The sequence below is a fragment of the Monopterus albus genome, unplaced genomic scaffold (assembly GCF_001952655.1).
Source record: "Monopterus albus unplaced genomic scaffold, M_albus_1.0 scaffold9.1, whole genome shotgun sequence".
NCBI lineage: Eukaryota > Metazoa > Chordata > Actinopteri > Synbranchiformes > Synbranchidae > Monopterus > Monopterus albus.
In genome coordinates, this window is record NW_018127889.1 from 1302998 (window position 1) to 1324539 (window position 21542).

General features: G+C 40.9%; 2 protein-coding genes across 3 annotated transcripts in view; one reads left to right on the forward strand and one right to left on the reverse strand.

The window, feature by feature from the left end:
* Positions 1-1779: 1779 nt before the first annotated feature.
* mrps10 (mitochondrial ribosomal protein S10) lies at positions 1780-5935 on the reverse strand. 2 transcript variants are annotated; one of them, XM_020588020.1, is made up of 7 exons: positions 5824-5935; positions 3473-3522; positions 3197-3266; positions 2887-3026; positions 2659-2767; positions 2270-2359; positions 1780-2165 (listed from the first exon to the last, which is right to left on the reverse strand). In XM_020588020.1, the coding sequence occupies exons 1-7, from the start codon at positions 5839-5841 to the stop codon at positions 2085-2087; spliced, it is 558 nt and encodes a 185-aa protein (XP_020443676.1). In that variant the 5' UTR covers positions 5842-5935; the 3' UTR covers positions 1780-2084. The 2 variants fall into 2 exon arrangements, with proteins under 2 accessions (XP_020443676.1, XP_020443667.1); XM_020588011.1 differs by lacking the exon at positions 5824-5935 and adding an exon at positions 3726-3843.
* Positions 5936-6555: 620 nt separating this feature from the next.
* tulp4a (TUB like protein 4a) overlaps positions 6556-21542 on the forward strand; it is a 20844-nt gene continuing 5857 nt past the window's right edge. Inside the window, 12 exon segments of the mRNA XM_020587997.1 lie at positions 6556-6827; positions 13391-13519; positions 14618-14779; positions 15197-15377; positions 17290-17397; positions 17581-17747; positions 18159-18383; positions 18646-18880; positions 19747-19891; positions 20519-20663; positions 20977-21070; positions 21211-21542. The exon segment at positions 21211-21542 is cut by the window's right edge and continues 1 nt beyond it. Of these exon segments, the coding sequence (XP_020443653.1) occupies positions 6576-6827; positions 13391-13519; positions 14618-14779; positions 15197-15377; positions 17290-17397; positions 17581-17747; positions 18159-18383; positions 18646-18880; positions 19747-19891; positions 20519-20663; positions 20977-21070; positions 21211-21542 (2175 nt within the window). The 5' untranslated portion in view covers positions 6556-6575.

Sequence of the window (21542 nt, forward strand, 5' to 3'; positions counted from 1 at the left end):
TCCCAGGACCTGAAGTGGACGTCCAACATCAGCACCATCACCAAGAAGCCACAGCAGAGGATGAACTTCCTGCTCCAGTTCAGGAAGTTCGACCTGCCCCAGGAGCTGCTGGTTCAGCTCTACAGAGGAATCAGAGTCTGGGTACAGCCACTCCTTTAAACCTTCCACTTTGTCTCTGGACTTTGTCCTCACCTCACTGAGCACTCTGTGCCTTTGGCCTCATCTTAGCCGGGCGCCCACTTCTGAGTCCGAGCACCATTTCTCCTGTACATGTGGATGGAAAATAACACATTGAAGAATAAAGTCTTTTGTTGTTTTCCTAGTACATTTGAATACACAGGAGTCTGTTATACACATCATTATTTAAACAGTGAATTAATAAAGTCAGTAATGTGCACACAGCAGACAGAAGTAAAATGGTCTGACAGCTTCAGTTCAGCTCAGATGAGTTTCCACTGTTTCCTAATGTGTGAACACTGTGGGTTCACCAGGCTCAGCCTCATTTCTGTAGCTCACATCCTGACCACAGTCTCTTCTTGTTGCAGCCTGATGTGGAGCTGATCTACTCACATAAACAGGTTCAAGCCGTTTCCCTCCTGCTGCAGCAGCTGGGCTCCTCTCAGACCACAGCAGTTTGACCACAGCCTGTCGACTCCTGTAACGACAAGACTTTACAATACACTGGAATCAGACTGGAGTTTTCTGGGGTTCACTGTGTCTAAACATTACTGACTGACACCCAGAGGGAGTCCATCATCTGAGCAGTCCACGTCCACATCCAGAGCTGTGTGGACATCAACTAAGATTGTTTTTAGTCGAGTCTCTACAGGCTCTGCACACTGGGTCTTGGGCAGTTTATCCTTCTCAACCACCTACACTGGGTTGATAGAAGTAGAAGTTCTACTGATTGTCTGTGCTGTTCAACCAAATCTATTCACTTTAATCAATTTAGAGTTTGTCAGAGAAACAGATCATTAGGACTAACAAGGCCTCCCTTCTGTCAGAGCATTGGTTTAATGAACAATATTCTCAATTATTATGTGTTTGAGTTTAAATTCTTAGAAAGTATAAACTACTGTCAGTGTAAAAATGCTTCCATTGACCCACAGACCACATTTTATGTCAAATAAATTCTTAGAAAGTATAAATTACAGTTAGCATTAAAATGCTATCATTGACCCACAGACCACATTTTATGTCAAACAGGAGCATAAATTATGAGAAATATGAAAAATGTTGGTCACTGATGTTCCTCATGTACTGTTTATAATTTGTACATATTATAAATAAATCCTTATTCATTTATGAATGTTGTGACATTTTCATTGAGTACAACTGATAATTTACCACCCACCACTGGTTCCATTTATGGCACACTATAGTTAGTATTTTCTCTATGTGACAGCTGAGTTTAACATTGGAAGAGAAGGGGAGGGCCAGTCTTCAAATATCTTTAAACAGAGCCATGGAGAAAAACATCTACTATGGTAACTATACCAGGAAATATCCTTATAAATGGTGGGACATATTAGCCTTCAGGCAGTAAACAGTTTTTTCAATGAAGATAAATGCTCAATCCCATTTGTTTTATTTTATAAATTCATGTATACTAATTATTCAATAAATGTGAAAACAGTGTTTTGTAGTGGTCTTGTGTCCAACAGCATATACATGTTTATATAGAGTAACAATCCAGTCCAGTGTCACAGAAGATGGGTATAGAACAACAGTATGTTGAAGACAGAATCAAAGATCTGACTAAATAACAGCTCAAAAGTGTTAGTTGTCAATAAATTGAGAAGTTGTTGTTTATTGGGGTGAAAAAAACAATTATCTCCACAGTTTGCCACATAAATACATGAAAATTATCAGCACACAAAGTCACTGTTACATGCTGACACTGGCTGAAGAGGACCTCTGTATCAGCTTTGTTGAATGTCTCTTTTGAATAACATGACAAGCAGTTCAGGCATCCATGACAAGCACATATCAGTATTACATTTTACTCTCCTCCTCATTACTCAGCATATTCAGTAATGCCTTAAAGAAGACATCCAATTATCATCTGCTGCTCATCACTGCATTCACTGACTGGGCTTGTCATCAATGGGATGGTCCTTCCACGTGGGTTCCAGGATGTGATCTGGAACCTTCTCTATGGCGGTCTGATCAGAGCAGAACAAATAGAGGGGGATAAATTCACTGCTTCATTTGTGGTTCAAAGGCCGAGTGAAATCTGTCCCTCATGCAGAATAAGAGCAGGACTCACCTTTGTCACCTCCATGGCTACACCTTCAGGGAGGTTCCTCTGAATGTATTCAAGGTATACTTGTGCTGTGCAGCCCGTTAAATGAGACAACTACAAAACGAGAAGAGACAACTTAAACAGATGACCCCTGAATAATAACTTTATAACCTTCTGACACAACAGCATCCACATAGGTGCTTTCACTTGTATCTAGTCACACTTCTGCTCAGACGGTTGGGAACCTAACCTAATAAATCAATGAGTATAGTAATGCATGTACTCCTGCCCTAAGTTAAAAGTGCAGTATAAAGTCTCCAGCTAATTAATTTCTGGTTTTGAGAGACCCTAAGGACTTAATGTCTATATGCCTTTACTTAATTATTAAATTAACCAGGTTTTAAGGTTCTCACTTCAATGCACCGGTAGTGTGTCCTCATCTCATACTGGACCCTGTGTTTTTTGAAGATGTGTACCGACTTCAGGAGTGTCAACCTCTCCACATCTCTGGGAGGTTCATAACTGTTGCAGAGGAAAAATAATGAAAAAAATACACCATTAATAAGAATAGTGTACTGTTTTTACCGCGATAAACAATTATCATTGCTGGTGTGTGGCTATTTAACTCTGCCAAGACTCACACTTTGCTGATGGTGATACTCAGCTCTTTAGCTGCCATGGTGGCGAATAACTCATAACTGTCCAGCACAGCTCTGTCATGACCTTTGACTATAATAGAAACCTTCTGAAACAGTGTGTCGGGCTCTTCTGTGACCTGGATCTGCAATGGAAAACAAATGTAGGAAGGAAACCAGCCTTCATGTGTTGTGGTCCAGCTTCTTGGAAATGTTTGCAAAAGGAAATCAAATTAATCTGATATCACCAGCAAAAATCAAGACTATTGATTTGTTATTAGTTAGGCATCTTGTGTGTTTTGTACTGATAACTTACCGATGAAGCTACAGATGAAAACACTGTCGCTGTGTGAAAGGAAGTGCTGGATGTCAGTGGGAAATGGGAGCTGCGGAGACATAACTTTTGAGTACAAACTACCAAGTTTTAAAATCATTTTCCACATTTTAAAATGTGCTTATATGTTCGTTTCGCTTTAATTATTCTGTCCCTATCTTCGTGAATTACAATCTCTACACCAGTATGGTGCACTAGTGTTATATTGATGTGTAACGAATAAACTACGATACGAGTTACGTTAGAGGACAGACCTACCTGGTTGTATTACATTTTCGGTGCCCTGAGCAGGCGCCCAATCTCGGACCCTGGAAATAAATAAACTTACATTAGTGGACACGTGAGAAATGGCATTTAGCCTTAACGTTACTGTACGTTAAGACCACCAAGCTACAACCACAATCATAGACCAAACTGCTATTTCTTGATCAGCTAAGTTCAATTTTCCTAACCTATAGAGCTTTCTAGTTAGTTAATTAGTCTCAGATGTTGCCTAAAAACCTGACTATACCAAATGTGAGATTCCGGTCAGTATCCTTGCCAGAGAAAATAATTCTCGCCTGAGACCCATGAGAGCAGCCATGTTTTTTGAGAAGGCTTGCCAGGAGGAGGAGGAACAGCTTTACATACTGCCCCCGTGTGCCCCGGAGGGTGAACTACCACGGTGACAGCTAGGTGTTAAAAACCACCATGTTGTGGAAGGAGAGCTGGTTATTATAAACAGTGTCTTTATCTGTACTATTACATAATATTAGTGCCGGTACATTTACTTATGTACAATTTTGAAGTGCTTTTACTTAGTATTTTACAGTTTATACATTATATGCTTGTACTCTGAATTTGCCCACTGCTGGGTAATTTTCCCACAGGGATCAAAAACGTCTTATGATTATACTGTATTTTGTTTAATTAATCTGATTCAGAAAAGCAACCAGTAGCTGAAATTACTAAATGAATGTATTGGAATAAAAAGTACAATAGGCTATTTGCCTCTAAAATGTAGTGAAGTCGAAGTAAGTAGCATTAAAATCCTCAAGTACAGAAACCTCAAAATTGTACTTAAGCACAATACTTGAGTAAATGTACTTAGTTACTTTCCACCGCTGCTTATATTCTGTGTATTTGTGTAGGCTAATTGTTGTACTTAAGACTACTTCTTCCGCCACTGCATGCTACCCTATGTTTATGTGTACATTGACAACCTTAACAACTGAGCTGTAGTTTGACACTGAAGAACCTTTTCATCTGAAAGCATAAAGTTAGACCACTGCAGTTATTGATGCTAATCATAGACTGAACGATGATAAATTAATTGGATTTGGATCACGTGCATGTCAGGTGAGTCGGCTGTCGGGCCATACCAGTGTACAGTAGCTGGCTGGAAATAGAGGAAGAAATAGGAGTGCACAGTCGAGGTAAGCACTCTGTTGCCTGTTGATGGTTCTCCGGCTTTATTGATGATAGGTCTGATATTATTTTGCTACTTTGTCTGTCTCACTACTGAAGTATAGTTATAATGAATAGCTATATGTACATAATGTCAAACGTTAGGATAAACAGTTGGTTAACGTGCTAGCAATAGCCTGTTAGCGAAGAGTGCCAGCGGCGGATGGACGGGGCCAGTCTCCGCTGATGGTGGTTCAGGTTCAGTTAGCTAGCTAGCTAACTGGTCCGTTAGCCGGTTAGCTATCACTGACTGTTCTTTGTGGAGGAGACAACCCAGGCAGCCATCGTTACATTTACGAGTATCTCGGGTAGATTATCGTTACAGCACAAAGAAGACAGATTAAGACCGGAAAAATCAATTTAACTGCTGCTGACAGGTTTTGATCTGTGGAGCTCGCTGATCTCTCTATTTTGATACCACATTCAGGGGCTAACTGTAGCTAGGTTAGCAGGCAGATCACGGTGATGGGTGTTGGGGATATTTTTGCATCATCTCACTGGTTTCATCTGTATTTCTATGTCATTTAGTCACGTTAGTATCACTGGGGCTTTGTTTAAGTTTCAATAGATTCACATGTAAGTTTCTTTTGCTGGAGCCATATGATATGCTGTTGTAGTTTCTTTGGTCTTATTGCAGCTAGTGTGAATAATAATATTTTCATAACGATAACAGGCTTAATCCAAATGTCAATTATATTCTTATTCAACAGTTGTCTATCGGGTGTCATTTTATTGTCAGATTAGTCTATAGTATCACAAATCCCAACGTACTATTGTCTGGACCTTGTTGGATTTCTTTTGTAATTGTCACTGTCTAATTCGTATCTCCTTCCCTTCTTCAGTCACATTGTTTTATTTGCCTCTTGTCTGTTTCCCCCTTATACTGTTTGAGATTATAGTGTTGGTAATAAAAGAGCTAAAATGATACATGGCTTCTTTAAATAATTCAGCAATAAGTAAAATATCCTTCCGCTGGGCAGTATAGTCCTAGAACTAAAGCGATATAAATGAAGGATAATATTAGCCAAGCGTGTCACTTTTTAAATTTAACAGCTGTGGGCGGAAGATGAGTGCTTTTAGCGTCACATCGTCCGCTTTATAAAACGATTCAAACCGTCATTTGTACAACAAACGCACGTGTTTATTTGTTAGCGACATCTTACTTGTGATAATGGCATCATCCTTTTTTTGTATTATCCAGCAGTCCTCCATGGGATCCCCGGGGCGGGTTGAAAAGACGCAATGACGTTAACGGGAGAAGCGGCTCTCCTGCGGACTGACAGCTGATGGAGAGGAGTCCCTTCCCCTCCTCTCACCCACACAACCTAGATCTTATGAAGGGGATGCGGAGCCCAGAGATGACATACTGAACTGGACAGAAACCTTACTCTGATCACCTGGAAGCACTGGGACGTGTTGAATGGATTACCTGTGTATGAGTTAAAGCTTTTCGGAGATGTTTGTTTTTGATCAGCAGATGTGAGTTTGGACTCTTTAAAAGGGATTTCTAAACGATTTTCCCAGTACTCTGTTGCCTTCTTGTTGAAACAGCATTACTAAGGCAGCTCACTGATCAAACACATCAAAATGACTTGAGTGCCTTTTTTTGTGTATGCAGGCCATTTGGCTACATGATACCTTCAGTCCAGCAGTGCTAATGTTCCCAATTCTGTGACCTCGTTTGTGCTTTTAGAGAAGTTTTACCAATATTTTTTCAGTGTTGCAAATCACCCAGATAGTCGACAGAAAGCACAATTACTATGCATCGTTGTCGCTATCTCACATTCCACACTGAACCGGTAACCTCAGCGGAGGAGAGGCACTCATAAGGGTACCGATCCCTCCGAATAACTACCCACCACCCTCTGTACACTTTTTTTTTTTTTATCCACGGGGGGTGTAGTGATCTGTAGGGATGTTCGCCGCCGTGGAGCGTGGCCCAGTCCTCTGCAGTGACTCCAACATTCTGTGCCTGTCCTGGAAGGGCCGGGTGCCCAAGAGAGAGAAGGAGAAGCCGGTGTGCAGGAAGCGCTACTACGAGGAGGGCTGGCTGGCTACCGGGAACGGCCGAGGAGTTGTGGGGGTCACGTTCACGTCCAGCCACTGCAGACGGGACCGCGCGACCCCGCAGCGAGTTAACTTCAACCTTCGAGGACATAACAGCGAGGTAAGAAAGATGTATAAGGCTGTGGCACCTGCTGAATTGTATTTCTTATTATCATGAGCCATGATAAATAAATAAAAAAACCCTATACATGTCCTGATGATGTGACAAACGTTACAGGTAAAGTTAGTGTGTGGCTCTTGTCACTCCAGTAGTAATAATGTCATCTCCACTTTCACGCTAGATATGATATAAAGCAATAAATGTGTTGGGAAATATGAAATCCATCACTCATCCACTCTGTGCATAATCTGGGGTTTCTGACAGTGGTGAAAATCACACCACCTAATGAATTCAGTCAGGCTATGACATATCTGTTCACTCACTCAAGATATTTTCCATCCCAGTTTTGGTGAGGAGACAAGAGGATGCTGTTTGCAATATACAGTCCAATGCTAAAGAAAATGACGCATTACAGCTTGGTATATAGTCCTGTCTAGTTTTTAACATATGTTTTAGAACAGGCACAACTCTCCTCAAACCAACATGATTTTAACTTTTGAAGCAGTGATGTAAACTACATTTGGGTAACCTCAGTCTCTTTAATGTCAGCATTGTCACTGAAAATTTGTTGTCGCTGGTGACAAGCTTTCCCACAGATAAGCTCAGGTCATGTTATGAATGACCACACTTAAACAAATGCCACTTGAGCTCGTCCTCATCAGCATCCCTGCCAGGGTTCTTAAATTTGACCATTATTCCTGTTGATGTATAGATGCAAGGGACCTGTGATCATTATAATCTAAGCAAGCGTCTGAATGGATGTGTCTTTTGGATTTGGTTCACTATGAGTAATGTAGTAAAATAAAGGGCAGATCTTAAGCCATTAAGAACAGGGCAGACAGGTTGAGGGTTGTATTCCCGTAGAGGGTCACACTGCCCTTGCCTGAATCAGAGGCCTGATTTACACTCATGTTCACACATCATTAAAAGCTTGGCACACTACGAGGCACTTTGGATAAAAGCATCTTATATTGTGGTGAACCTCAGCTGCTACAGCACCAATTCCAAAAGTTCTCATGATCCTCTTGAGATAATGAAAAGGTTTTCTGAGGTTTGTAGTACATCTCTGATGAAGGTTTGTCTAACTCCCTTTCAGCCAGGGTGAGCCATAATTACACGGTAACGGCTTCAAAGGGCTTTTTCCAGGAACGCCAACTATACCTTTAAATGTTGACTTTAACTAGGGCTGCAAGCAGCTAAACATTCTTCTCACTATCGATTAATCTCCTAATTGTTTTTTGATTAAGTACTTTAATTTGGGTGCCCTGCATAGTTGAGTGGTTTCAGCGGGCGTGTATGAATGCATATTGGTGTGTGTGATGCCCATAGTTCAAGTCCGGCCACAGATCTTAGTCCCCCTTCTCTCTCTCTCTCTCACCCGGCTTTCCTGTCTCTGTCCTCTGCCCTATCAAATAAAGGCTAAAAAAGTTTTCCTTTGAAATGTCAAAAACAGTGGGGGAAAAAATTCTTATTACATTTCCTCAGAGCCCAACATGTCTGCTTTGTCCAACCAGCAGTCCAAAACTCTGTTATATTGTTTACAACTATGTAAAACTGAGAAGTGCAGCATGAAATCCTTACACAGAAGTAGCTGGAAGTAGCTATTCATGTTAACTGCTTTGTTCTGAAAAAGGTGCTTGACTGTTGCAACAACTCCGCTCAACTCAGCTTAACATCTTAATTCTGTTTTCTTGAGTAACAATTCTTTTTATATTAAAAATAAACCAACCTGACAAGTTTAAAAAAAAGTTTTACTGAAAGAATATATGCCCTGAAATGTCACGATACTATTTTTGTCATTATTTAAACAGCACTGCTGACCTTTAGCAGTCGGCAGGTCAGTTGCATTACACTTTAATCAAATTGAAAATAGATGAAAGCGCTAAGTTCTGAGCCTTTTTACGCCACTGTGCTTCTGATGCTGCGGAATAATCCCTCTGAGATGTGTATCAGAATAGATCAATGCCTCTTTTGACAGTGCAGTGCTTTTTTCAGTTACAGTGCATTCAGATGCTGAACAGAGCAAGCAGCTAGACACTAGGAGTCCATTCATTTCTCCATGAGAGCTGACATCCGAGACAGGCATCACAAACACTCTCACCATGCCGACAAGGAAATGTTGGCTGCACCACGGGTTTTGGGCAAGTTGTCTGTCGGTATCCCGTCAGCTGCTAGCTGTACTGTTGGTCTTATGGGAGACGTATACATACAGTATATACCATGCAGTGTGAGGAAGTGCTCAAAAATATCCATAGTGTTGCAGTTTCCTTCTGTAGACTTTACCAAATTTTACACTTTTTATCAACATTTGTCTTATCTGAATATTTTGGTGTTTATTTAGAATACTGTTAAACTTGAATATTATTGAAAATGAACATAAAAAATTATGCACCATTAATGCATTACATTCTGTGACATGCAACATCATGGCTCTTGTTTTTGTTTTTTAGTAGTAGTTGCTTGCAGTCAGAACACACACACTATGTCTCAAGCTAGAGAGTAGGATATCAAGTAATAGCCTTGAGGGAATATTTTCACTTTGGTTGCTAAAAATATGCGTTTTGTTAAAGTCCTTGGTCCAATTATGTTGTGCTTATGACCTGTGACTAAAAACCCTTGTTAAGTGATGGATGTGACGTTTTGTGTGTGACTGTAGGAAGGACTGTGCAGACATGGTAGTTAAAAACACATGTTCATACACAACTTGCTGCCATTTTCATGAGACTTATTGGTGGGCTCTTTCTCAAAGGTAGTCCCTCTTGTTTGTTTTCCCAGTCTGGCCTGATCCAGGCTCCTCACTAAGGCCCTAAACCAACAGGGATAGATGACCCCAGGACACCAGCCTGTGTTTACCACCTCACCATGTAGGTTGAGCTCGTAGTACTGCTTCCATGCCATACATGAACATGCTGATCCACACACTGATTTGTATCTCATCAGCTGTTCTTTGCTCTAGTACTAGGACTGTGATAATGCTTAGTGCTTATTTATTTAACACATAAATAAAGAAAAGCAGAAGTTGTAAGGTATTAACCAGGTTCTAGGTTTTCTGGAGACTTTTCTGTTCAGTGAATTAGTGTGGTGGAAAGTAACACTCAGGTTTCAGCATTCTGTCCAAAGCACTTTTGGCTGTAGTTTCAGGCTGTTGTCCTCTGAAAATGTTAGACTTTCAAAATTCATGGCACCTGTGCACTCTTCTTCTAATGCTGTTAATGGTGATTGATCCTCCCTCAATGTCTCTTATGCTGCAACTAACTTGTCTGTTCAGACTTAACCTTTTCTGTGATGCTCCAAATTCCCCCACACACACACACTGCCCATATTTGCTTCCTTGCTTTTCTACCAGCTGCTGCTCAGTGCTTTTCCTTAATTAGTTTTGTTTCTGATTTATGTCAGACCCACAATCAGAGGAGGTAGCGGCGGTTGTTGAGGGAAAGGGTAGTCTCTCCTTTTTGGCCGCTTGATTTTATTGTTGGCCAGGTGCTCTTGACTTTCCAGCCATTTTTAACTTTTGTTAGTCAAGAAATCCCAGCACTGTTTGTAGTGTGGTCTTTTCTCTCCGATTTATGTTTCTCATTCAGTTTTACAGATGGAAATGTCTGTTTTAACAGTCCTGTTGCTATGCTGCAAGCCAAATTTCCAGTGAGGTACAATAACGACTAAAGTGAACTGAACAAAAATCTTTAGTGTAGATATAAACCCTAACTTAAAGCAAGTGCATAGTATGTACTTTATTTTCATCTTGCAAGCAGTGTGTAATTTCATTTAGATATGTGCATGTATTGGGTTTTTTTTAAGTGTGAGCAAACAACAAAATGGTGGGTTTGTCAAATTGTGACCCAGCAGCGTAAAGTTAATCTTTGTAAAACAATGTTCTCAGTCTACCAGTCCGGCCCACTTATCTGTAACCTTCTTGCAAAACAAAAGTCCTTAGTGCCAGGGACCAGTGTTGCTATGGACCCATGTCCTCATGACTGCACCACTGTGACAGTGCAGTGTTACAGTGGTGCAGTCTCACTTCTGCTGACTCCACTGCAACCCACAACTGTCCTCTGATTTGATTGGGTTAAGTTGCAGGGGTCAGGTCAGCTCCCAGTCTCTTAGTCCCAGTAAGAGACCAGAGCTGCAATGACAACAGCACAGGAGTGAAGACAGCAGAAGTTGTCAGGTGGGCCAGAATGAAAGGAATAAAAAAAATGTATTTATTTATTTATTTATTTTTTCAGTCATGCTGCAACTCTGTAATTTTTAAAATATCAAATAGTTCACTTTATTCTAAGGTACTTTTGAATAGATCTTTGAGCACCAATGTGGGCACTAATCACCTTCTACCAGTGATTCATTTTTGTCAGTACTTGTCTTTGACTATGCGGCACATGATAACTGTTGAAGATTTTCCAGGTCTGCATGTGTTTGCTTGTGCTTTTATTGCCCATGATCCCTCTGGCCCCTTGATCTTATCCTGTCTGTCTCCATATGACGTCTGACCTCCTAGATTGCTGCGTCACAGAGAAGTGCTCAGCTGTCCCCCTCATCGCGGGATGCCTGACCAGCTCACACTAATCTCTACACTGAGCTAAATTTACACATACACAGATTATTCTCACCTCTGTGGGGTTGCAGATAAGTGTGCACAAGCAGAACACAGCATGTGCAAACCCTATTCAGAGGTTTTCTTTTCTGATTTCCTTTTTACCCTTACTTGCTGCCAAATGTCAGTGTATGAGTGATATTATGCAAACTGGAGCTCCTACCTAATCTAAAGCCTTATGTCTACACTGGCTGGAGCTGAATTATGTTGTATAATACCATCTGGAAAATCCATTTTGCTCACCAGGGGTTGCAGACAGTTCACGGATAGAGTAACAACGTGGATTTATAGTCTGCCAATTAGATCCTCATGCTTGGAGGTTTTTTTTTTTAATGTTTGACAGTTTTGATGCAGACGCCTGTACCCACTGAGCACTGCTGCATCAGGTGACTGCTGTGCCTGAATGATTGATGGCAGGCTGTTGTTAATGGTCCGTGAATATGGTCACCAGAGAATGACATAGAGACCTTAGCTGCAGACCAGCAGCAGGCTGTGTCCCAGCTGAGACCCATAGAGCAACATGAGGGTTTATACCACTGGGAGTGGGAGTGAAAACAGCTATTCTGGTTCTCAGGACACCTTATTGCTCAGGGAGCACAGCCAGGAGAGCAATGAATGCTACTGTGCACTCATTACACTTGAGGGCTGTGCATGATGTATTTGTATAAACATGTTTGTGAGAAACAACTCGCATTAAGTTCACCAAGGATACCCCTGTCTATTATCACTGGAGACACTAAACAGTGAGAAATAAGGAATTTGTTGGGGAAACCCTGCACAATATATGATTGGTAACTGGAGTTACCTCATCATTGCTGCTGTGGTTGCATAGATGCATCTTCCATTAGAATGTTTTCTAATGATTTTACTCAAACAGTTTTTTAAAACCTTCTGACAGTAGTGTTTTCTAGGATTTTGTATAATATGCAATCAGAGGAATGATTGTTTACTTTGCAGGAATATTGCAGGAACTGTTGTATGAAACATTTAATGATGCCCGTTCCACTGGATCATGGATAGATGAGATGTGTTTGTTTGCTCCGGCAAGGAAGGGACTACGTTCTTTGGAGGAGAACGGGCAAGAGTGGCTAACCTATCCAACTTACAGCCACTGTTGGCAGAAGGTCCAATAAATCTGCCCTGCATTGTGTGTTGGAGCATGTACGGCCAATGTGCTTCAATTAGTGAGAGCAGAGCTGCTCTGTAAATCTGCCCTGCACTGTGTGTTTGAGCATGTACGGCCAATGCGCTTCAATTAGTGAGAGCAGAGCTGCTCTCTGCTTAGGGTTATTACACTGGGAATAGGCTGAGTCACACCACAGAAGATTTAATAGATGGAGACATGGAAAGGAGGGGGCTGGATTGAAATTGGAATGGGTGGGAATAGTCTGATCTATACTGCTCTCTCTCTCCTCGGTAACTTGTTTCTCAGGCTAATGATGAACCATCTCTGTATTCATGCATCAGTGGCTCTCGTTCAGTTTCTTCTTTACTTTCTTTGCATCTCTTTACTGTCACATTCACTTTTAGAAATGTACTAAAAATTACTTTTAGGCATTTAACTCTGTTAAAAAAAAAAAAGAAAACCAATGCTTTTTTGATAAAATGGAAAACAGAAACATACACACCATCGGCTGGCCACTAGAATGAAGTGAGAGACAATGAGGAACACTCAGAAATGTCTGTGTTTGAGGAGAAGTGTGTTACAGAAGGATAGGAAAGGGAATAATTGAATTTCATTGTCTGTAATGTTCAGGTTATTAGCATATGCTTTGTGACTTTTTCAAAATGAGGGTAACCCACTTTGTGATGTATTTTTATCTGGTTTGATGCTGAATTTGACTGCTCAGCTACACACGACACAATCTAAAAGTTTGTTTGGCATATTTCTCATTTAAAATATGAACTTCACAGCTTCTGAATCATTGCTACTGATGCTCTTCTCTCATGTTTTTTGGTGTGTGTCTTTAAGGTGGTGTTGGTGCGCTGGAACGAGCCTTTCCAAAAACTGGCCACCTGTGATACAGATGGAGGTATTTTTGTTTGGATCCAGTATGAAGGCCGCTGGTCCGTGGAGCTTGTTAATGACCGTGGTGCTCAGGTAAGATGCATTACATAGAAATGGTACATAAACTAAAACAATGGTTACAAGTGCATTTTCACTTGGATTTGTTGTAATGTACTTTGCACTGACACAGAATATGGAAAGCACGTACAGAAATAAAAATAGGATACATTGAAGTGTAATGGAGTGAATATAAACAAGCAGGGAACAGCAACTGAAGCAAAAGAAACTTCAGTAACAGAAAATCATATCGCATTATTGTATTCAGAGAGTTAAGATAACACTTTACGCTCTAAGGTTTCCCAACTGGAGAAACAATCTTGATATTAAATGTCCTGATTTTACATAATAATTGCAAAACAAACATGATGCATAAGCTTGTTCGATCAATCGCTGACATCTGCTGAGCTCCATCTGACACATCCTTATCTTTTGTGATCAATTTAGTAAGTAGATGACAGTCTGAACAATAGCCCCACCCTTTAAAAATGTAAGACCAATGCTGTTTGAAGTAATGCCTCTGCTCATTTCCCCCATAGAGGTTAAGGTTTTAGTTCATACAAGTGTATGAATTTCTACAGAAATTAGCAGAGGCAGTCATTTCACTTTTATTATGAAAAGTCTGCAAAAGGCTATGTATTTAAATTTTATGAGAAGAAGATATTCTGACAGCGCTGGTCACTGTTAATACTGGGATAAAACTGGAAACTTCAAAGTAACAAGACTAAGTAGAGTGTAAATATCTTGCCAGTGACAAAAGGCCATGTTCTTCTTAACATCTCAGTGTTTTGAAATGATGAACTGTCTTTGCCATCATTAGAGCTCTGCTAGTGGGAGCACCGGGCACCTAAAACATCTGAACAGTGTGAATAATGACCAGTTTCTTATTCTTGCAGGTAATTGGACAGGTGGTGCATTTTACCGTGTTTACTTTAAGGCTGCAGCGAATGATTAGTTTAATATTTAACTGTTTTGTCTATAAAATTGTGAACAATGATCATTATCATTCCCTAGAGCTCAAAGCAGTGTGTGTATAGTGTGTATAAAGGTAGAATATTGTGATAACTGCTAACTGTTATTTTTAATAAACCTAATAACCTCATTAACAAGGTTTCATTCTTAAATGACATGTAGGTGAGTGACTTCACCTGGTCTCATGATGGCACCCAGGCTCTCATCTCCTACCGTGATGGATTTGTACTGGTGGGCTCTGTTAGCGGTCAGAGACACTGGTCCTCTGAGATCAACCTGGAAAGCCAGATCACCTGTGGTATCTGGACCCCCGATGACCAGCAGGTAACACATTCTCCTTCACACACACGCCCTACTGATGTTGATGGGTATGATGTTCCCCCCAGCACTATGCCAACCTTTGAATGCTAATAGATGTAAAGGTTTCAGGTTTTTGTTTGCCTCTTTTAATGTGTATACCTGTCATTCAGAAGCCAGAGACAGGCCTGAGGGATTGTTGTGAATGACAGCAAGCAAGGTTTTGTTTTTGCTTTCATGCTGTTAAATTGCAAGCTCAGGTTGTCTGTTTCTCCAAGTTGTTTTCTTTGTGAACTGCATTTCTCTTGACTTTCTTTGCTTTCTACCTGCCATCTCTTTCTCTGTTTCTTGATTTTACATCTTTTTTTCTTCTTTGTGTTCAAATTATTTTTCCCTCAATCTCTCTTTCTTCTCTATACTTAACCTTTACTGTTACTCCCCCAGGTGTTGTTTGGTACTGCAGATGGACAGGTGATAGTAATGGACTGTCATGGGCGGATGCTGGCCCACATTCTGCTGCATGAGTCGGATGGCATTGTCAGCATGTCCTGGAACTATCCCAGTTTCCTGGTGGAGGACAACAGTGAGAGCGACACCGACTCTGATGACTACTCTCTGCCACAAGGTTTGTTGCTTGGAGTTTGACTTAGATAAAAGGCTCCTAGCAGTGACCTACTCGAGCCCTTCGCCTTCAGCCATCAGTCACCTCCTTGCTGTGTGAGATTAAGACAAGTACCACATAAACTTAGTGTCCCCAGTTCGATTCGGACCCGAGGACCTTTGTCGCAAATCATACATTTCTCCTAGCCCAATTTACCTCTCCACTCAAACCTAATAAGGGCACAAAAAAATCATCTTATCACATTCTTTCCAGTCATTTCACTTGTAGATGTATCTTTGAAATCTGCTGACAAAAATTTCATAATCTACACCAGTTATTATCAAACATGACATTTGCAGTTGGCTGCTAATCTTAACAAGTATTCAGAAAATTCTGTCCAAAGCGACATACAATAAATGCATTGAGTGCTCACTGAAATAAGAACATGATGTCATCTTATCTGTTACTGGTCTCCTATGTTAAGAAAGCCTTTTCTGCAGTGTTGTATGGACTTTATCCTTTGTTTGATGACTTTTAACACAGTGGTAAGATTACCACAATTGTCACTTGACCCAGGACAGTATGACTGAACAATAACCCTCAGTGCAATGAAAGAGCACTGTCCTGACACTGGGCCTCCTGTTTGCACCTAATGATGCAGAGGCTGTTGTCACAACACCAGTAGCTGTCACAGTATAAGGGCATGTGTCACTAGACTCTTCATGTGCAGTCCACTTTTATTATACTCAAGTGGACAATCACAGCTTCTACCAGGACGTGTATTGTTTTGAATTAAGATGCAATACGCATCTCTTTGAAGTCTTTGTACAGAAGTGGAACAAAAAAGTAATCTCAATGGAAATAATCTATTTTTATTGTATTTTCAACTGTGCTTTCTTTAACAAAGTCCCCTAGGACTCTCCTAGAATGTGTTTACTTGCAGTAACAAGCATATAGCCCTGGTACTTCAGTGTGAGCACTCACTAAGGAAAGAGTTGCATGTGGTTAGTCCCCCCCATGTTCTGTTGAATTCATTATCTACACCAGCCCATGTAACGAGTTTTATTGGTTCCTGATTTGCCTTTTTTTTGGTCTTGATCTGAATTACTTCTAGTTGCTAAAGCTTTCTTAGTGAGGGTCTGTCATCCTCCTGCTGTGCTATTTTTTTCCCCTCCCTTCATCACAAGCCAAGTGGTAAAACTGGAAAGTGCTTGCCTTAGCTGGAACACTGATTATGCGCTAACTCGCCAATTAAACCAGCCAATAGTAATTGATGGGTCCCACTAGAAATTCTGTCTAAAGTTGATGACCTGACCAAGACACCAGGCCTCCTCTTCCTCCACGGGCCAGATCTCTCTAACATGATATATGCTGATGACCTATTATCACTGCACTGCACAGCTAAAAACACTGCATTTACAACAGCATTATATATCTGATTTAATGCCGTTGTAAAGTGATTACTAAGGGAAGCAGTAACTGTTCTAGGGGTGGATGGGTTTTTTTGTGTTGATATTTGGGTCATTGCAGAATTGTGTGAATGCACATACGCATAATGATAAGCATATGGGTGGTTGTCTGAAGGTGTTATGTATAGTTTGACAGAGAATGCCGCTTGTTTGGTGTGCTGAGTGCGTTGGTGCCATTGTGCCCATGCATGGGACACAATGGAAACTCACAGCACATGATTTACAGCTGCCATAAATGTGAAGCTCTCATTGCCTTAGTGTTTTATTCAGTGCACAGGTGTAATGAATTTAACACTAGTCCTCCTTTTAACAGACTTGACGTCCACTAACATATAAATATGCCTGTTATAGTAATGTTCATAGGCGAACACTTTACACTTCATGTTGTGTACTTTTAAACTGTCACCTCGTTGTGTTTCTCACACGCTGCTTTTCTAAGATGTTTGTGTTGTCCTTTCCTCTTTCAGTGCACAGCCAGAAACCACTGCTGACAGTCAGTTTCACTTCTGGAGACATCAGCCTAATGAACAACTACGATGACCTCTCTCCCACCGTCATCCACACTGGTCTGAAAGGTGTGTGTGGGCGTCTTATTATTAATTTATACCTAAGAGCCCCAGTAACTTTTTGTTTCTCTGACACTTGTTTATGGATAATTTAACAGTTATGTCTCAAGGAATCTTCTTATCTTTTCTCAAAGTTGGCTGCAAATGTTAATGTTCATAACATTATTTTGTCTTTTGTGTCCTGTGCTGTAGATGTGGTTGTCCAGTGGTGCTCACAGGGGGACCTCCTTGCAGTGGCAGGGATGGAGAGGACACCCCTCTCCCCTGACCCATCCTGTCCTCCCCCCATCAGGAACGCTATTGTCAAGTTCTACAATGTTCGGGGTGAACACATCTACACACTTGACACACCAGCACAGGTGAACAAGTAGTCTATATTTGAAGACCTAAGATGTAACTGGCTGCAAAGTGGCTGTCATCCTAGAAAAAAAATACTTTCTGGCATTCAAGATGTAGCACCATGTGTCAAGCTTTACGAGGAGATTAAAATAAAGTGAATTATTTGAAGGTGCACCTTGGCCAAGGTCTACTCAGCCACCCACTATAAGTGCACACCCTTGACTTTATGTGCATGTAATTGAAGAAGATTCAGAATTCACTGTAAGAAATGTACTTTTAATAAAGATGCAAATTTTAAGAAAGAATTATCCCAGTCATAACAGTCAGAAACCCTAACATTCATCCATCATTTAAGGTGGATATGAAACTTCTGATGTGGTGCAGTATAGTACAGTGAATGTGACAAAACCAACTTCTCCTTGACCCTGCAGCGCTCCATCACTACACTGTGCTGGGGACACCGGGACTCTCGCCTGTTCTTGGCGTGCGGCCCAGCACTCTATGTTGTGCGAGTGGAGCACCATGTTGCCAGCCTGCAGCTCCTCTGCCAGCAGGGCATTGCCACAGCAGTGAAGGAGGAAAAAGACGTTGCCAAGCTCACCATGCCTTCCCGCCTCTGTTCTTATGTCACCGCTGCTTTCATTCCCACCATCAAGGTAATGCATTTTAACCATGAATATTAATGTGAAGAGATTCCAGGACAATTATATGATGCATGCCAGTGCTGTCTTAGATGTCACCTTCTGAGATAGCAATACATAATACAGTATGACCAAGATCCTTGATAAATGAGCCCTGGCATTTTGACAATGGAACTTGCAGTTGGAGTGTAGCTTAGTGTAAGAAAACATGACTGTGGTTGTAGATAGTGGCATGACATTTTTAAACTTTCCTATAAGCTCATGTTTTCTTTTTTAGCCCCCCATCCCAGATCCCAACAACATGCGGGATTTCGTGAGCTACCCAACAGCTGGGAATGAGCGTTTGCATTGTACAATGAAGCGTACAGAAGATAATCCTGAGGTGGGCGGGCCGTGCTACACTCTGTACCTGGAGTATCTTGGAGGTTTGGTGCCTATCCTCAAGGGCAGACGAATAAGTAAACTGCGTCCAGAGTTTGTCATAATGGATCCCAAGACAGATGGGAAAGCTGGTAAAACTGACCTTCCTTCATTTTGACAACCTAACAAAATAATTTACCAGTTACCATGTTTCCTGATTGGAGTGTGCAATGCAAACATTAGGACCTAGGACATTCAAGTCAGTTGTTTTAATATGAATACCACATTTGTATGTACAGCAGATGCTCATAAATATAAGGTACCAGAATTGAGCTCTTCATTTTTAGAATACAATTAAGAAGACATATTTGCCTGTTCTAGTACTTTTCCAGTTATTTTAGGTTCTTGAGTTGGCACTCAAAGAGTGAGCATGTTTTAGTCACACAAGCCAGACTGGGCCCATGTTAATTAAAGACTTCTTAATCGGGGGCTGTGATGGCACCTGGGTTCCTCATAAATCAACCCCACACAGTGATAAATGAAGCCAGCCATGAAATGGTTCCAGCCCATTCACACTTTAATGTCCATCAAATAAATGAGATTGACCTAAACTGGAACAGCTGTGGTTCACAGAGCATGAGGAAACAGAGAAGAATTAATACTACTGAAACATCATTTTGGACTGAATGGGTCTAGATGTTTGTAGAAATGGTGTAATATTGCATATTTTTGTTAAAATGATGAAGGCTCCTGCCTCCAGATCGTTCCAGTGTATTTCTTGCAATGCAAACTTTATTGTAATAATTGGCCTAGACTGTTGTTTCCTGGAGCATCTTATATTTGCGCTTCCATCACCCTTCCCTGAAAGAACGGGAAACAGCTTAGTGGTTGTAGATGAGAAAAACAAATAACTGCATGCATTTTATTGTGTTTATTTAAATATTGAGAACTGCACATTTGTAACTATACCATTAACTAGATTTTTTTCATCTTCTGTCCTATTTTTTTTTCTCCCCAGATGAGATATATGGCAACAGTCTGATATCTGCCATGGTTGACAGCTGTAACTGCTCAGACTCCAGTGACATTGAGCTGAGTGATGACTGGGTTGGCAAGAAATCTCCAAAAATATCCAGGGGCAGCAAATCCCCCAAACTGCCAAGGTAACGGACACTTGACCCCTGTGTACTACAGCATGCTGTCTATAACTAGAAGTGTCTTTTATTTTTTTAATGTGACTGTTGGTTCTTTGGCCCATCAGCAGTCAACAGTCCAAGTGAAACAGAAAACAGTGTGAGTTTCAGCACTATTAATAAATTCCTGAAGCTTTTTTTTAACATGTTACACAATGTTTGAATCAAGAAACTGTTTTTATTTTTTGAAAACAATTTTGAATGTTAATGTGAAAGTAGAGACACAAAGCATGAATTCAGACTTTTTGCAAAGCTGTTACTTTGTCCTACAACAACATGAAAGCACGAGGAATAAACCTTGAATAAATATTAGACAAATATCTTGCCCTTTTTGATTAACATTGTTTAATACAACAAGTACCAGAATGTACAAAAGGTTAATTGTACACTGTATCTCAGGGATACGTTTGACAAATTGCGTGGCATCCCAGCAGTTATAGCCTTTTGCTATTACTGAAATCTTTACCTTTCTGTATTAACCCTTTGCACCAATGATGGATTTTCAAAGAATGGTCTAAATGTGTTTCACTGCATGCCTAAACCTTTTTTTATTTGCTACCTTCTCTGTAGAGACTTAGTTTGTCCCTTTACCAACAGGATCAACATTGATCCCAGAAAATCGCCCAAACTGTCTCGTGCTGCGCAGGAGATCTCCAGGTCACCACAGTTACCAATAAGGAAACCCTCAATTGGGTCACCCAGTCTAACACGGAGGGAATTTCCTCTAGATGACATCACTCAGGTAAAAGTCAAATTATTAGAGCCAAATTCATGATTTCCTCTGGAGTGGCAGTGATTCTTGCATGTCTTGTGACTCCATAAAACACAATTGGAAGCAAGTTTAAGTGAGAAGCATGCAAGGACCATGTCTCTTCTACTGCACATCTGTGTACTGTGGACTGGCCATGATGATTGGGTGTGGAGTGCAGGGCAGCATAGCACAACTGATCTCACAGCTTTAGCTCTTGAAAATGTATTATGTTGATATATTCCTATATATACTGTTTTATATTTTCATACAAAAGAATTTTTAAAACTGTTCTTTGTTCTTGCAGCAAAATTACCTTGCTCAGGTCACATCTAATATTTGGGGAACAAAGTTTAAGATAGTGGGGCTGGCTGCATTCTTGCCAACCAATCTTGGTGCAGGTAATTAATCAACAACTTTATTTTTTGCTAATTAAAATTAAAGAATTAATGAATACCTGAATAAAAGCCATTTCAATCAGTCTAATTTCTCAGTCTGTGTTTTTCTTTTTCTCATCCTTACCCTGTCCCTCTCCCCTCAGTCATCTATAAGACAAGCCTCCTCCATCTGCAGCCCAGACAGATGACCATCTACCTGCCAGAGGTGCGCAAGATCTCCATGGATTACATTAACCTGCCTGTTTTCAGTCCCAGCGTCTTCAGTGAGGATGAAGATGACCTGCCTGTCACAGGTCCTGCTGGTGGCGCTGATGACAACCCGCCCTGCACTGTCAACATCCCCATTGCCCCCATCCATAGTCCTGCCCAGGCCATGTCCCCTGCCCAAAGCATTGGCTTGGTTCAGTCCCTCCTAGCGAATCAGAATGTTCAGCTGGATGTCTTAACAAATCCCACAGCAACCCCTGCTGGAGCG